Source organism: Prinia subflava, chromosome Z, assembly GCF_021018805.1.
Source record: "Prinia subflava isolate CZ2003 ecotype Zambia chromosome Z, Cam_Psub_1.2, whole genome shotgun sequence".
NCBI classification, from domain to species: Eukaryota; Metazoa; Chordata; class Aves; order Passeriformes; family Cisticolidae; genus Prinia; species Prinia subflava.
In genome coordinates, this window is record NC_086283.1 from 34,537,015 (window position 1) to 34,554,903 (window position 17,889).

Consider the following 17,889-nt stretch of genomic DNA (forward strand, 5'->3'; position numbering starts at 1 on the left):
ATGTGTTTCTTTCCAAGAAAAAAAAAGTTATTTGTATGAAATACTAGACATGTTTTATTCCCTGCTTATTTCTACCATGGGCCCACATGCAGAAGATGCAGAGCTGATAGCTACTGGATCTCAGTGAAGTAAGGATGCTGCCTTGACTCTTCACTCTTCTCTCAAAGTTTCACTGAGCAAAGATGTATCTTAATATATTCCCTTTTGAAGTTATATCAGACATGTCAATATGTGAAGAGAATAACTCAAGTTTAGTTTTCTTAATATTTAGTCATATGATCCCAAAAGATTTATGCAATTTATTAAAACTGGGGATGTGGTCAGGGCAGGAGAGGAGAACTACCATGGGTTGCTCATTTGTTATCTTTTCCCTTCTGAAATCTGCTCATATTTTCGCCAGCGCATAGTTTCGCAATGACTGGGGTTTTTTTTTCTCCTAATGTTTCTCCAGTTTGGGTGGCACCCAGCTACAGCTGCTGTAGATGATTACTGGGGCTGTGGAAACACTGGTTGCTAGGTGGAGTTTCCTGCACAGGATATAAAAGCTTTGAGAGCCCTCTGCTCCTTTACTCCTGACCGTGCAGCCCTGCAAGGCAGTGTTTGTGAGAAGGAAGGTAGGATTTTGTAGTTTGTTATTGCTCTCTATAGACCCAGTACATTTGAGAAATTGTATGAATTTGTCAAGTGACCTGGTGCTAACTTTCTGTGGGTTGGACTTGCTGTCAGGCAAAAAGATGGGTGTGGGCAGGAAAAATTCTTTCCATTCTGGAACATTTTAAACAAGGGCTTGGACAATTATTGCTTTTATTTAATGCAATTAAATAAAGGGAATAAAAAATGGTTACAATTTCAAAAGCAAACTTATTTGCAGTTGACTATTTCATATGCTTTCTCTTTGCCTTTTTAGTAGGCAGATGTAGAAACCTGCAGTAAAAACAGAGTTCCTAGAAAACTACTATGCTGGTAATGTAAACTTAAAAAATAGAAACAGCTGTTGTTACTTCAACAACAGTTTGCTGCATTGTGACTGTAGAGGAGTTCATGAAAGTGATGAGAATCAAATCTCTTAGAAATCAAATCAGAAATAAAATTTTAGAAGTCAAACCCATTTTTTAGAAACATGAGAACAAAATGCTGCTTTTATGACTAAGAACCTGGCAAAGCTACGTAAAAGCTGTATCATCTGGGGTTCTTTTTGCTATATTTTTCCATAGAATTTTACAAGGATGAGACTGTTTTTCTCTCTGATGTTTGCATATTCAGCATTGCCACTGCAAAGTAAATTACTCTATTAGATCTTCTGCCTGTTTTTCTGACCATGTGTCATGACTGTAGTTTACATCAGGATCCTGCTTTTAAGCCTTTGAAAGTTACAAGGATCTGACTTGCTTCATGATATGGTTAAATAAGCACAGATAAATGCTGTCATTTGACTGTAGTGTAAAAATCTAGTTTATGTCTTTAAATATTTTTTAAAAGGTATTTTCTCAAAACCTTGAAAATTTTTGATTGTTCCTGTTTGAGGGTGCATCTTCAGGGGATTTAGAGCCAGACAGAAAGCAATATTATAGTGATTTTTGTGGAACAACAGTTAGGGCTTTCAGTCTGGATGTCTGTTTCATTTTTCAATCCCATTGCGATGTTGATCATTCCAACTGGGAATCAGTTGCTCCAGTCCTTTTCATACTATATTGAAGTAATATTTGGATTGAATGTATCCCTCCTGGATCTAGGTATTTTTTACTTCATCTTTTTGCATTTTAGAGTGAAGGGACAAAGTACAGGTCAAGACCTTGTCTCCATCAGGGGCCTGGCTGTCTTCCTAGATTCCAGTCTTCTTTTTTCTTACCAGTTGTAGTTTCTTCTAAAGCAGAAAAAGAGTTTTATATGTAAGTTGGTTTCTTACCTTGCTAAACTAATTCAAGCAGACTAAGGTCTTTAGCTCCTCCCAAGGGCTGCTGACTACTTTGACTCATTAAAATTGCATTATTTCTTTACTAGATGGATCTACATGCCAGTGGCTTTATTTCAACAGAAGAAAAATAATTTGAAAAGTTTTTAAGGCATAGATTTTTTTCTTACTGTATAATTTAAATAATAAAAAATGAAGTTTTAGAGGCTTAATAAACCAAATTTAGTGTAGTCTAGTAGCCTTGTGCTCTAGCCAGCCCCAGAGGCATCAAAACCTTTAGAGACTGGTGTCAAGGGTGGGGATATGTAGACAAAAGGGATGTGTTAGCAGTGCTTCCTGAAGGCAAGTCTCCCTAAAAAGGGTTACTTTATCAGGAATAATCCAAAAGTCACTCTGCAGAAAAGGAAAAAATGAGAGGTCTCAGCCTCTTCTCAGATCTGGTGCTGGGAGACGGCATCTTGTTCCATAGCTTGGGGTGTTTCTCTGCTCTGTGAATCAGTCAGTCGGCAGATATACCAGGACATGTCAGCATTGATGACTAAGTGTACCCAGCATGGAGACTTAACTGTTTCCATCCCGCTGCATTTGGCCTTCCTGCGTGCTGTAATGAAATGCAGCAGAATTTTGGGTACCATGTTGCTTCGTCTGCCCTAGTTAACTTCTGTCAACAGAAAGGTGCAGGAGTCACTCTGACAGCTTGAGAGAGATAGATGTTGCAATTGTGATGTGATCAGGCTTTTCTGATCCTGAGTAAATCGCAGGTCATAAATGCTGGTCCCTAAATCTGACTGAATACCCAGTTGGGATCTACTGTAAATAACACACAAATACAGATTTTAAATCAGTTTCAGCTTTTGTGGCAGCATAGGCAGAGTTAATTCCTCCCTAAGGGAAGGAAACAAAAGCAAGAGTTTTTTGGGAAAGAGAGAATTTGGCTGGCCCTTACTTTGGAGTGAGCTGCAGGCTGGCTGTGTGAGGTATTTTTGACTTTGTTGGCTGCTGAATGCAGAAGCAAGCTTTACAGTTTTGCTGTGAGGGAAAGAGAGAGCTGGGCTGCAGCTACACTCATTGGTTCTAAACTTTGCATCAATTCAGAAGACTGGTCTCTGCCCTTCCTACAGGATGAAGGGGATATGTTACCAGCATAACTAAAATGATTTTTTGTAATTGTGTATATGTTCCATACTCCAAGACTGCAAGTAGAACTTTGTCTCTTAACACCAGCTTCAAAATCAGTTTGGTTTACTCAGCAACCTTATCTCTAGTTACTGCTTACACGTGTGCTTTAAAACCAAGTCTTTCCCAGAGTGTGCTGAGGAAAAGTGTTTTTAAGTAAAAATCTAGTTTGAATAACTTTGTTTGATAAACCATTAATTTCTTCTTTCTATTTCCTTGCTATTTCAGTTAGCAAACAGAATATTTCCCACGCAAACAACAGAAGTTTTTATGAAGCAACCTATTCGTTACTTTTGAGTACTTAATGTTACATGACCTCTCATTTTTTCCTTTTCTACATAGTAACTTTTGGGAAAGCTGGGTAGACTTTTTTTTTTGAGTGATAAAAAGCAAAACTTTCTTTTCTTTCTTCTTCTTAAATGGGTAATATTTTATTATTATTTTGTAGAATTTTTAGAAAATATGTAAGAAAAAGCAACATGTATAAAACTATCTAGATTTACCCATCTTCCTTAGAAAACGTCTAGTCAAAGAAACTACATGAAAGAATATTTAACAAGAGAATATCCTTTTTCCTAGCATAATACACAGGAAGTCCAGACTCAGTAAATGATGAGACAAGAATCCTGGTTTACTAGGGAATTTCAAAATGTTCAAATTAAATGAACATAGATGATAGATTAACTAATGAGAAAGACAGACTAATTGGTTTCTAGTAACTTCCAGTTGTAAATAAATGCAAATGCTAATGTATTGCTAAAAACAAATAGTATTACTGCTGTTCTTATCTAAAACATCTGAAGGTAGATAAGAGTGTAGGAGTGAGGAAGCAGCTGTGGATCATCACATCACTCATGAAACATCAAAGTTGCCTGCCTCCAATAGCACAGGCCAGTTACCGTGTGGGACATTAACCACAACATGTCATAGTGCTAGAGAAGTGGTTTTGGGGGTGAAAAATCTTCAGTTGCACTGATGCTGAAAATGATAAAAAATGGTTTGTAAGTTGGTGCATCTCTTCCCAGAAGCTGTCAATATGGCTATGGTATCAGAATTTCTGAAGCAGGCATGGTTCATGGACAATCAGGAGCAGGAATGTATTGTAAGTATTATCAATTTTTTTAAACTTTATTTTCCTGTATCCTTGCAAATGGTTTAAAAGCATTTAAACATCTTTCATAAATGCAAATGGAAAAAAAAGCAATGGCAAAACTCCAGCAGATTACAACTGGAATCCAATTTTACTGCAGTGTATAATCTAATGTAACCATATAACCTAGGATGTTTGCTAGAAGATGAAAAATTGCTCCTATTTTCACCTATCAGTGTAGTTATCAATTCCTAGGCAGAACTAGTTAATGCAATTAAAATGTAATTCCCAGTGGCCAGTCACTTATTCTCAATCACCGATACTCAGATCAGCATCTTTAATTTGGCAATCTGATGCTGAGTTATGTGAACATGTATGAACATATTCAGGTAATGCATGAGAAAAAAAACACGGACTCTTTGGCTGAGGTTTAGGAGGCCATGAGTTGGAACCCAGGAACATAAAGGAGGAAGTGAAGTTCACTAGTATATATGCCAGCTTTCATATGTCATGTCACGGTCACGGTGGAGCGAGCCACAGCACGTAGTAAAAACCCTCAGACAAAGATTACTGTTACACATCAGAAGGGAGGGATATGGTTGTGATGAGCCAAGAGTTACTGTGCCAGGATGATATGGAAATTCTTTGTGATAATGAGATGAAGATACTGACATGAAAGCAAAGGTAAAGCAGTACATCATGAAATCACACAAGTTTGCTAAAAAAATTGCATTTTGAAAACAAAATTATATGGGGGAGCTTTCAGTAAAAAACAAAGTTTTCTGCTCTAGGCCCCTGTAGATTTTTTCATTTTGACTCCACAACATTTTGTGCACAAACCTTTGGCTCCACCATCCTATCCCCCTCCCATTCCCAGGGTCCTGAGACATTCTTGGCTATGGTGATTAGAGAGATTTTTTTGTATTGCTGGTAGACAAATTTGGCATGGAAACCAGTACGCAAAGGTTAGCCTGCAAGATTGAGAAACGGGCAGTGAGACAGTCCCATTTCTTTGTTGACTTAGCACACAAGACAAAATGACCTCTTGAAAAGCATGCAAGAGACTGATTTAATTATGCAGTCTGTCTGCTCTTTTACAACTCATATTGAGACAATTGTGTAGGGAGATGAACATTTAATTATCAGATCCTAGAAGTGTACAAAGTTCAGTACAAATTGTTGTATGCAAAACTTGTATTCATAAAACCTTGCCCTTTCTCTTGGGATATTTAATTTTAATGGCAAAGGATTAAAAAATTAAAATACTAGTTTTTGAAACAAGAAAGACATTAGGTGATTCTGGGTCATCTAGCTAAAGTACTGGTGTCTTCTAATAAGAAAAGCAACCCTATACCAAAACAATGGGAATTTTCTGTAAATCTTTGATCCAAGAATCTTGGAGCATTTTATGGTTCTGTCATAGCAGTAGGCTAGAATCAGTTATTTAGTGCTGTTGGGTTGAGTGCTGAATGACTTATTTAGTCCTGTTAGGTCCTACATGTAACTTGATGTGTCATATTGCTGACTTAGGGCAAGCCAAATGATCTGTTGTACAGTTCGCAGAGACATTCAGACATTGACTATGGAGTGTCCATCTAGGAGCGGATTCACCAAAAACAGTGAATAATGCTTTGTGAAGACTGTGGTTTATGTTTAAGGTTTCAAAGAAGTTGGACAAGATGTCTCTACTTCCTTGTAGGTTTAGGCTTGAACACTTCCTCAAGATCTTGAATGCAAGAAGTGTTTGAAAGCTTAGATATGAATCAGCTGAGGACACCTATAATGTGACACACAGTCAGTTTGCATAAGATGAGTAAAGACATTAGCACTTTACTGGAAGTGCCTTTAGGATTTAATTGTGGGTTTAGAGCCCATAAAATTTTAACGTAATTTCCTAATTATGATGGTTAATTATTTTCTTATGCAATCAAACTTACACTAAGAAATAGATGTTCAGGTACCTAAAACAATTTATGAAGTACTTTTTTGCTTAATATGAGAGCTGTGAAAATAATAGATCCAATGCATATCCATTATTGAACCCATTCAATTACCTGTATGTAAACATACAAAACTGTACGTTCCTTGATGATAAAAGGCAATGTCAAATGCACAGTTTATGTGGGCATTCAAATCTGCTTCTGTATAAAAATATTCTTTGGTATGAACAATTTTTGAAATTTTGTTTTTTATTTTCCTTCTGCAGAAGAGTTCAAAAGGTATCCGTGGAGTACAGTCATACCCAAATTTTGATCCATCAGCTGATGTTATTGCCTTAGACAGAGCTATTACTGTAAAGGGTAAGAGGAGTAAATATTTAACTTACTCCATCAGGATTCTTCCTTAGAAAATTTTGAGAATAGCACTGAATGAAACATCAAAGAGACAGTGGCAAGCAGGAGAGGTGCCTCTGCTTTTAAAAGCTTGGCAATACATTAAATTATGCTATTTGGTAAAGAATCTCAAGTCTTTGATAGTCTGATGTTGTATTAGGGTTTCAGACCTTAATGCTATATTAAAGTACTTGAATATATTGAAGAAAGGGTTGTAAAAAATTAATTTCCAGGGAAGGAAATAATATTGCAGCATACTGTACTAACACTTTTTGGTTTGATTTCTATAAAATTCCTGCAAGAAGCAGTGATTATGCTGACAATATACTGTATTCTTCTGTTACATTTCTCTCTTTTAATGAAATTAACATTTGGCACTTTGTCTGTACTTCAAAAGATTTTTCAGTTTGACTTTCTGAGATTAAAGGAGTATGCCATCAAATTTGGTTTTTAGTGTAGGTTTCTGGTTGTTTGGGAATTTTTAGTTTTTTTCAGTATAGTGGAAGACCTACAGTCAGAACACTTGAAGACTTTTTGTATGACATTTCTGTGTCCTGGATAGATCTATTCATTTGGTTTCTTAGCTACATCACTAATCTTGTGAATCTGTAGATGATTACAGCTTTCTATTTGTTTAAATTTGAGTTTGTCAAGAAATCAAAATATGACATAAAGCAGATAGATTTTCTTAAAAAACCAACTGGCTAAAGGATGTATATATTCTGAATATATCGGAATTTTGTTTGGTGATTCATAGGTGTGGATGAAGCCACCATCATTGACATCTTGACTAAGAGAACAAATGCTCAGAGACAACAGATCAAGGCTGCCTATCAGCAGGCTAAAGGGAAGGTAAAGTATATTCAAACCAAGCTTAATTTTCACCTGGAATATCAATGTTTCTCCTGACTCAAATGGTATATATGAGTAAAGATGGAATACTGAATAGGATAGGAGAATTGTAGGACTACAACACTGTTCCCCAAGTACACCAGCACCGGTACAGGGAGGGGCTTCTAGTGTTTTTTAGAACATTTTTAGATAGGTGGCAGAATAAATCAGATTTTTAGGAGTTTTTCACCCCACTTTAAATTAGGTCAAATTATAACATTGCCTCTCTCTTCAGAATCTGTGTTTTTGTTTAGGGTGATATCGCATATGTTCATTTCAAACTTTATGCAATAAACAATGAGTTCAAATGTTATATAAATAAGCAACTCAATCATAATTGTAAGGGTAATATGGCATTATCTTCTCTTGAAGAATGAGCATCTTATTTTGAGTCTACTTCTGATGCTGTAAATGTTTCAATATAGCTGAACTGCAATGTGTGAAAGCACTCCAGAATCCTTACTGAAAAACTCTCCCTGACACTTTAATTAACATAAAATGTCAAATGCAACAAATTTAAAACTGTAAGTGGTGCTTCATACTTCTTCCTGTTATAGATATAGGAATGATATAAAATAAGATTGATCAGAGGGCAGACTAATTTTTGGACTGCTGCTGAACAGCAGCTACACTTTTGCCATTCATTTACTTAGTGTGTTTCTTATTCTTCCTGAAATAGAGTCTAGAAGAGGCTTTGAAAAAAGCTCTGAAAAGCCATCTAGAAGATGTTGTTGTGGCTTTGCTCAAAACTCCAGCTCAATTTGATGCTGAAGAATTAAGAGCCTCTATGAAGGTAAGGTAAAATCTTCAGAGAAAAACTTTCCTAGAGAGCATCTGTGCTTATCAAGACCTATAAGTAACACTGGACATAGATTTCAAGGTTTGTATATTATCTTTATTTTAGCTTCATTTTCTTAAATAAATCTTTATTGGCAAGTCAGTTTATGAGAACAAGACTCAGTAGTCCTTGCTGAATTTCATAGCTGGAGGAGATCCTTTTCTGTGAATGAACCCTTTCTGCCTTCTGAAAACTGGTTGCTAATGGGAGCCACAGCATTTATCTTCATGTTTACAGAGGAGAAAGAAAAAAAGGGAAGGAGGGGTTTTTTTCATAAATTTTACATTCTTATCTTTTATGTGCACTGTTTAATCCCTTTAGCACTTTTTTTGAGCACCAGGATATTGAATATAATAAAAAAATTAATTCCAAAAGAGCTGAAATGACATTATATTGAAGCACAATATTTTTAATTTTTATTTCTCATTCCATGTGGTGCCTTCAAAGCCAAACCAATGATTTCCATCTTATTTCTGATAAGAATTTCAAGGTTGTTCCGTTGAATAACATCTCTAAAACTTCAATTGCTTTTATTAGGGGCTTGGAACTGATGAAGATACCTTAATTGAGATTCTGGCCTCAAGAAACAACCGAGAAATCAAAGAAGCCAACAGATACTACAAGGAAGGTAATTCAGAGCAAGAGATAAGTATTAAGAAGCGAGAAAGAAGTTCTGCCATTGTACAACCCTATAGCAGACACATTAAGGTCACAGCCTCACTTAGTATGAGGAACTGGTCAGCAAAACTGACAGGTTTGCTGGGAAGGGAGGTCATGGTGACTTTTGCTACCTTGTGTAGATCCCAATAGTGAAGGAAATGATACATCACCACTGCTGGAATTGTGGGTGTCTCATGGAATAAGTCACACATATACGTGTTTACTTGGTTGCATGCAAAGCCAAGTTACTCTTTTTGCCCTGTAACTAAACCTTGGCTGACATTTTAAGATAAAAGCATAGACTTGAAAAAAACCCAAAAACTTACAGAGTTAGCAACACAGACATGTTAGCAGTAGGAACAACCAGTGAACTAAAAGGGAAAAATATTTGCAGAAATTACTACAACCTAATGAGATGTCTCTTTTTAAGTCAAGTTTACTGTGTTGTCTAATTAAATTCTATTTTCTGAGATGTTGAGGTAACTTCTACCAAACCATTTCTTCTTAGAAGCCTATATGAAAAACTTGATCTTTGGGGAGAATTTTGTGTTTGAGTTCAATACTGATAAGAACAGCCAGAAGTAAAAATGAAAAAGAAAAAGGCTCAGAAAAAGATCTGTGTATTTTATAAGCAGAAATCTGAGACATTGCTACCCACAATACCTTAGAGATGGAATTTTTCAGCACATTTTAGGTTTAACCTCCAATTTCACAGCACATCTCAAGGTTTAAAGGATATGTTACAAATAAACTCCTTTACTTGAAAGCAAATGAGAGAAAGTAAGAAAACCACATTTCTAGTGGGCATATTTAAGTGGGAAATTAACAAATTACTGAAAAAGATCAGAGTGATTTGATGGGACCTTTAAATATTATGTAGTCAACTAACTTGATAACTTCAAAATAAACAATTTGATTGCAGTGCTGAAGAGAGATCTGACACAAGACATAATCTCTGACACATCTGGAGACTTTCAAAAGGCTTTGGTTGCTCTAGCCAAGGTATGCTATGCTTAAGCATTTTGAGTTATGATATTTACAATCAAAAATCAATGCTCTCAAGACCATTTTAGAGAGACATGCAATAAATACTTATGCAATATTTATTTCTTTGAATTTCTGTGAATTTTTCTGCTTTCACATCCTAGACCATTAGAAACTGTTCTTAGACAAACCATAATGAGATTTTAACCCAAACATCTTTTAAAAAACTTTATTGTAAAAGAGTATTTCTTTTTTATCAGTTATACTTTTAAGGTTTTTTTTGTGCTATCTTTCATCACTAGAAAAAGTAACAGGCATAATGTCATGTCAATTGACTAGAAAAACAAGAAATGTTTAAAATTAGAGATATAAATTTTTTCCTGTTAATGTGTGTTTCTAGTAGTTAGATAATGGGACAAGAGCAGGGAGTTAACAAGTGGGCAAAGTGTTTTGTAAATTTACATTCAAAAGTAGACAAGTTCAAGCACTGCACCTTCCCAATAAAAATACATGTTTAAAAATAATAAATATTTGATTTTTGAGTATATGTATGTGAACCTTGTACTTGCATACAGGATAATTTTTTGGTGCATCCATTTTCATGGTTTGGATTTCCAGTTTTAACTTTCAAATTAGCTTAAAAGGAGTTGAATGATCATCAGGGAGCAGGTCACAGGTTTGAAACCTGCAATTTCAAGTCAAGAAACAAATACTTCCTGTGGTTTTTTGGGTAGGAATTAAGAAATAAGTTGCTGATGGCTGTAGAAGTATGTTCTCTGACTACAAATACAACAGTTTTATTCACAAGATGATTGACATAATTGCACCTATTTCCAGTTATGCATAGGTTTATGTATGAGAGTGGTGCTGCAGAACTCTTAAATGTTGAGCTTTAGTGAACTGAATGATTGTGAGTACCAGTGAAATTTTATTTATTTCTTTATATAGGGTGATCGATGTGAAAATCCTCATGTGAATGATGAACTTGCTGACAATGATGCCAGGGTAAGATCATACTTGGCACTTTGCAGAACTTCTCCTTCTGACTTACTTAGATTCCACTGCCTGTCTGGATCTTGTGCATTGCAGACCTAACAAATTTCTATGTCATACAGGAATCATTTTGGAGGTGATAGTATTTTACAAAGTTCATGTAAGTTAATTATATGAAGGAAATTAGATCTTCACCCTAATATATAGTTTTGGAAACATTTCTGCAAGACCTCATCTAGTTCATGAAAAGCATGCAAACCATTTGAAGTACATGTCAACAAGTGGAGGAATCAGACCCAACCTTGCTTCTGTTTATAAAACCATTCCAGAATTAAGATGATAAGAATGTGCTCATCAGTGTGCAGAATTAGCTACCCTACAGTTGACCAGTGTGAACTCTGTAGTATATTAGATACAAATACTGTTTTTTAGTGACAAACCTTTCAAGACTGTTGGTAAACCTCACACTTATTTTCTCAATAAATCTGAAATAAACATCTGATCTTTTTCTTATTTCTTTCAACATTAGTGGGACTATCTTCGCTAAAATCTTGACAAAACTTATTGTTTTGTCAAGAACAAAAATTCAGTCATTGCTGAATTTTCACCTATAAAGTGTTACATCACATTTACAATTTAAGTTTAGATGACTTCAAATTGATTTTTTAAAAAACCCAGCCAAGAAAAGGACATTGAGACATACTGCTTTAATTCCTGTTACATAAGGAGTTTATTTCTGTCATCAGCCCTAGATATGAAAGTAAATTAATACTTTTTCTAAGTTTAAAAGTTCAGTACTGTTTATCTTGATGCAGAGTGTTAAATCTTCTTCTGTGTTGAAATCTTTTATTATTACTCTTCAAGAGGGTTGAGGCAGTGAGAAAAATAGAGGAGACTGATTTGGTTTTTACTTTCCTGGAAGTCAAAGTCACTCCTGGAAAGATGAGGAAGTAGCAAGTACACAGGTTTCTCCTGCATATTGCACCACTTAGTTGCAGAGATAATTTAGTCAGTCTTATGAAATCCTACCAGGCCTGAACTTCCATAGTTTTGTCAGTCTTAAGAAATACTGCTAGTCCTGAGCTTTAATGCATACTGCTATCATGACAAATGAAAAATAACTTAGTTCAAGGATGTAGTATACCCAGGAAAGCTAGATGATGATTGTAAAATGGCTGAAAATATGTTTTCTAGCTGCACAGTGTTTGCCAGGTACTATTATGACATAAGTGAAGTATGAAGAGCTGGACTTAGTCTGAGGTAGGGTACATTTTGATCTGGATTGTGTCAAGGGACAGTTTTCATTACTAATAAGCAATGACCCTCAAAATACAGTATTCCTATTTGAGTTTTACTATTCTTATATTGACCTTGCCACCTTCTTTTCTTTATAACAGGCCTTGTATGAAGCAGGAGAGAAAAGAAAAGGGACAGACACTGGTGTGTTTGTAAATCTTCTTACTACAAGAAGCTATCCACATCTTCGAAGGGGTAAGTTGGACAAAGCTTCATGCGTCTCTGGGATGATTTTTGAACATCTCCTGGTCATGAATTCAGAGAATGTAGAGATTACCAAGACATGTCTCTAATTGGAAGTACGCTTGCTGACTAAGGGTGTAGTTGGCAGCCTAGCTGTTCTTTCATTAGTAGAGATGAGCAATATTATTTAGTCTGTTAACAGAACTAAAGTCTCAGCTGGGTTGTGATCACAATGCCAAGCTATGAGAACTCCCCCAAATGGTTTTGTTTCTTAGTCAGTTTGCCCTAGACAGGGGCCTATCACACAGTGTCACAGGCTCTGCTTTAGTCAGTTGGCCACCTCCACCCCAACCAATGGGAAATGAGCCCTTCCTTCCTGCCAAAGTCCCATTCCATATGCTGGCTCCATCAGTCCATGCAGTAACACTGCTCTTTACACTGTGCTGTCTGAAGAAAGTGAGAAAGATGACCCACAAACAGACCTCTGCTGCAGCAGTGAGTACAGAATAGGGCAGATACAGTGCAGGGAGAATACTGTTTTTTCCCCCATTATTTAGTCTTTCAGAAGTACACCAAATACAGCAAGCATGACATGAACAAGGTACTGGATTTGGAGCTGAAAGGGGATATTGAGAATTGCCTTACTGCCCTTGGTAAGTGGTTCTGCAGATTGAAACTTACTGTATGTTCTGAATATACTTAAACTTTTATTTCTGCCATAATTGTTCTGATCAGAAACTGTGCTGTACTTACTCTGCTTCATTGAGAAGCTTGCTAAATAATACTTTGGAAAGCCTAATTTAATCATAGTGATCTAATTGACACCTAAAATCAGTTGAAGTTTATGAATGAGTAGAAATAGCTCTCTTGATATTTGGAAAGGTGTTTTAAGGAGAATAGATGGGTTGCCAGCATACGAAGGCCTTCACAAGAAATAAATATGCCAAAAAAAGCTGTCAGACAGGTACAGTTTGTATCAAAAATCCAATAGTTTTAAACCCATCTTCAACAAAAGCCACTCTTCTCCAAGTTTCATGTTGCAAGAATACTTAATAATATTGATTTAATAATCAATACAAAAACATAGAAAAATTCCTTCATTGGTTTTGTTCAAGAAAGTATTCATATAAAGTTAGTGACTGTTATCATGAACAAAAAGGAAGAGACTCCCTCTTACCACTGGATCAGAGATGTAATTGGGAGCCAGGCACCCATATTGTTCTCAGCTTTTCTATCACAGTCAAACATACTTTGAATAAAAGAATAATTTCCATCAGATCCCTCTTAATATCAAAATGGAACTATAACTTGGTTTACAAAATATCAGATTATAACCTCCAGCTCTGTTATAGAAGGCATAAATGCTTTCACATTTTTCTTCTTGGGAACTGCAACACCTTCCTTAAACTTGTGTCAGTAAACTAGGGAAAAATGTGTTGTATTTATAATAATTATTCTCCCCTGACTCAATTGCTTTCTGAATAAACAGAGGAAAGGATCTTCTTGTCCTCATACATTATGAGGAAAGGCAACAAAATACATAAACAGGGTATACGGGTAGGAAAAATGAACGGGTTTTGAAAGTGCTTTATTGGTAGACTTTTATTACATGTATAGCAGAAGTGACCTTGTCTCATTGCTTCATTACAGTGAAGTGTGCCACAAGCAAGCCAGCTTTCTTTGCAGAAAAACTCCATTTGGCAATGAAGGTAATTTAAATAGAGATCTCCTCTTTGTTACTTGAGGTGCTTTATAAGCTGAAAAATAAATCATCAGCTAAAGGTCTCTAGGCCCTTTGTGTGATAGAAAAAGACTGCAGAGAGAAATTCAGAGTATTTCTCTCACTCCTTCCATTCCTTCCTTTGAAGTCTTATACTTTCTGTTGGAGGGGTTGTCTGTTTGCTATAGTGTGTTTAGGAGGACATCTGTCCATCCACAACTTATCTTTTATTGTTACAGTGACAGGAAGGAGACTGGAGCCCTTCTTGGAAAACAACAACTATAGTGATAAGGGAAAAGGAGAGCAATTATAGATCTTGGCAGGAACCTTGTGGAAGCCTAATCTATAATGAGATATCCATGATCCGTCTGGCACTAAGTGAGGCAATTGGAGATCATGAAACATGATGAAACATGATCTAGTATGTAGGTGTTGTCATGACTCCTGTGACTTGGTTAGGAGCAGTATGTGAAAAATTGAGTGAAACCTAATGAAAATGAAGATCATTGCACTATTAAGAAAGGCAGTACAGTCTAGGCTGTCCTTAGTGTACGGCAAACAGTAGTCTTCCAGTTACAAGAGACATTAAAAGGAAAGGAAAGGGGTATGTTCATCTATAAAGAAGTCTGATAGATTAACATACAGGATTTGATTAAAGGCACTTCAGTGATGAAAGTGATGAAAGTAGCATAATTATTTTCCCTCTTTTTTTTCTCCCCCTTTTTTCTTTGTTTCTTTTAACAGGGTGCTGGGACCCGGCACAAAGACCTCATCAGAATCATGGTTTCACGCCATGAAGTGGATATGAATGAAATAAAAGGCTATTACAAGAGTCTGTATGGCATCTCTCTCCGCCAAGCCATTATGGTAGGTTTTCTCCCACATGACACATGAAACACAAAACAACTGGATGATTTTTGAAGTCCAGTAAAGATCTGTTAATTTTCTGCTCCCCAGTCTCTGGTTCACCCAGTCTCTGGTTCATCCTGCGTAACTCATTGTAGATGAGTACCCTATGTTTTCAATGGCCCACAGGCTGGGAGAGCTAATTTCTTTTCCAGGTCAGAGTTTTTTGTCAAAAGAGCTATAGAAACAGTAGTGATGCATGTCTCAGGATGTCAAGTTGCAGTAGAATCCAAGAGCTGAATGGAGAGTACAATATCCCCAAATTCTTAAGCAGTACCTTGGCAGGAGAGTGGAGATGATTGCCATGATAGGTCTAAGGGAGGTATTTGACATAACTAGATATTGGTTTTTAACTTTTTGAGTACTACAGTAAATGAAGTTTTAATTTTATTAATATTTATTTGGCCTATTTTCCCTATGACCTAAGTAAATGAGTTAAACTAACAAAAATATTTTGTTAAAAAGGACTGACCACCCAATGTACTTTCCACAAAATTCAAGTGATGAGAGACTTGAAGAAAACTAATCTGGCAATGCACCTTTGTGGAGAGTAGTAGACATTACTGAAAAAAAAGAGATGTCTTGATTGGAGTAAAAACATACTCCCTACCTGTATGAAAATGCCTTTTGGATATTTAGTGATGTCTGCTATTTTTTCAGTTAGGTGACAGAAGGCACTTTTAGTCTTCCCTTAAATATATGTATGACCTGTAACTTGTTATGTAATTACACCACCTCATCATATTGCAAAGTGGTGATTGCATCCAAATGTCTTGAGGCATAACTTGGCTACACTAAACAATTCACATATCTCTGAAAACTAGATTCAAATTAGAGAAAAGAAGAAATGCATGTAATAATTACACTGCATACTTAATGCATATTATCTGTTTTTACCAATCTGAATAAGCAATCCCATGGTGAGTAGAGGATCACTGTTCTCTTAGCCTTTGTTTGAGATGCTCCTAGACACAGTGCGTACACACAAAGTGTTGTAATATTAATGAGCACTGGACACCACTGATCAAGAAAGAAAGTTTCACTTTATTTTGAGTAAAAGCCTAAGCTCCTGGGTGGATAAAAATCTTCTGTGCTTCTCTTCTTCACTTATGCCACTAGACCTCCCAGTTTCACTAGCTTTGTCTACCTATGCTCCACTCTGAAAATTCATGCCTTTATTTCTAGATCATACAAATTATTTCCGTGAGGTTGCTTGGTTCCAGCTCAGTCTGTGGCTAACTGGTGTCTTATCAAGTGATTAATTTATATAGATGGAGCACTAATATTTGATCAATGTATATTGAATATTAATTGAAATTTGTTTTACTTGAGACCATTATTCTAACATTCGTGCGGTTTTCATGCTTAAATTTACAGGATGAACTCAAAGGGGATTATGAAACCATCCTGGTGGCTTTGTGTGGAAATGATAACTAAGTTTTCAGTGCTCCTGAAATGCATTCAAGCCCAGTTGCTGAAAATCTTTATATCTGCATGTCTATGTAAAACACAGGCTTTACACACAGAGGTTTTTATGGAATGACAGTACATATGTATTATGTTTAAAACCTGTAACCCAGAATGTACTTTTTCAATAGCCTTACTCTGAATGGCATCAATACTTCTGGTTGCCATTATTTATTAAAAATGAAAGAATGCCCCCAAGTTTCTCTTCATATGATTAATTATTAAAATGGTAAAGTTTTTTTTCTATGCTAAGCAAATAAACTTTTAAAAATAAAATTCAGCCATGTGTAAGTTTGTATATCCTTTGTTACTATTCTGGATTTAATTTCAAGTTGTGTGAGTACAGTGTGTGAGGGAAAAATCAGTAAATAGCTTAATCAAAAAATAATGTAGTAATATCAAGTATAGCACTGATCTGCATAAGATTTCTTTTTGGCAGAGTGCAAGAGGGTTTCAGTTGGAATGCGTCTTTTGTGAGAGCTCAGCCTAACTATTCAACTTCAAAATGGGAATGAGGGAGCACTTAGAATTTTTATTTGAAGGAAGAAGATAAACATGTTATTCATACGAAAACAGTCGTTATCTGATTACAGAGGCCTTGCAGGATCATGCAACAGAGGAACTATTTACTGTGCATTGCTGCATTTGAAGTGCTTCTCCTAATTTTAAGGCATTTTACTATTTTTTGAAGTATTGCATATACTCATCTTAGCTAGAGGCAAGAATAGTTGCATTTTGATGGTACTCTATTTTTTTCTACTTCTGAAATGCAAATGCTGATTGTTTTGAAGAGGAAGGATTGGTTTGTGTAGTGCTGTATCAAGGAGAAGTCACAGTTTTACTGCAAGCCAGCTCAATCCCCCTAGGCATTCACTTCTGTGTGAGAGGCACAAGTTTCTGTACAGTTAAGAAACTACTTACTTAAACATCTAAAAAAACCCAGAAGTTTTTTTTTAAATTACATTCATATAGCTCTTTCATATGGCTATTTCACAATTGTTTTAAATGTTATGATCTATATCACCATGGAGACCTGGAGCCCATTATTATAGTGTAGAAACTTTCATGCTGTAAAAAATAGGACTGAGGTTAATACTTGTGAAACGGAACACCATCTATTTCACTGCCAGAAGGTCCCATGATGATCTGAGCAGAAGTGAGAGATGTTTCTAAACAAAAAACCCCAAACAAACTCACAAACAAACAAAGATTTTTAGGTATGCTAACATAAATGGAAAGGTCATTTCCTAGCATTAAGAAGGACAATCCTTGTTTTAGAGAGCTATGCTACACAGTAAAGGGGAGAGACAGAGAATTAAATGGACCAGTAAAAATAACCTTCACTTTCAATGCAAACTAATAGGAGCACTAGCAGTGCAATGTAAGTGGAAGTCTATATATGCTAGCTCTAGTCAGGTTGTCATTAATAAAGACAGATTA

General features: G+C 35.9%; 1 protein-coding gene across 2 annotated transcripts; it reads left to right on the forward strand.

Annotated features, from left to right (window-relative positions):
• The first annotated feature begins 499 nt into the window (after positions 1-499).
• On the forward strand, positions 500-16,729 carry ANXA1 (annexin A1). 2 transcript variants are annotated; one of them, XM_063423101.1, is made up of 13 exons: positions 500-614; positions 4,114-4,190; positions 6,385-6,478; positions 7,269-7,363; positions 8,082-8,195; positions 8,778-8,868; positions 9,823-9,902; positions 10,833-10,889; positions 12,275-12,368; positions 12,914-13,009; positions 14,007-14,065; positions 14,821-14,943; positions 16,360-16,729. In XM_063423101.1, the coding sequence occupies exons 2-13, from the start codon at positions 4,125-4,127 to the stop codon at positions 16,417-16,419; spliced, it is 1,029 nt and encodes a 342-aa protein (XP_063279171.1). In that variant the 5' UTR covers positions 500-614; positions 4,114-4,124; the 3' UTR covers positions 16,420-16,729. The 2 variants fall into 2 exon arrangements, with proteins under 2 accessions (XP_063279171.1, XP_063279172.1); XM_063423102.1 differs by having other exon boundaries at positions 536-614; positions 4,117-4,190.
• The last annotated feature ends 1,160 nt before the right edge of the window (positions 16,730-17,889 follow it).

Bases quoted from the DNA above. Each gene is read 5' to 3' on its own strand.
- ANXA1 (XM_063423101.1), top strand. From the start codon at position 4,125: ATGGCTATGGTATCAGAATTTCTGAAGCAGGCATGGTTCATGGACAAT. The intron at 6,479-7,268 runs GTAAGAGGAGTA...GGTGATTCATAG, and splicing joins CAGAGCTATTACTGTAAAGG to GTGTGGATGAAGCCACCATC. The intron at 12,369-12,913 runs GTAAGTTGGACA...CCCATTATTTAG, and splicing joins CTATCCACATCTTCGAAGGG to TCTTTCAGAAGTACACCAAA.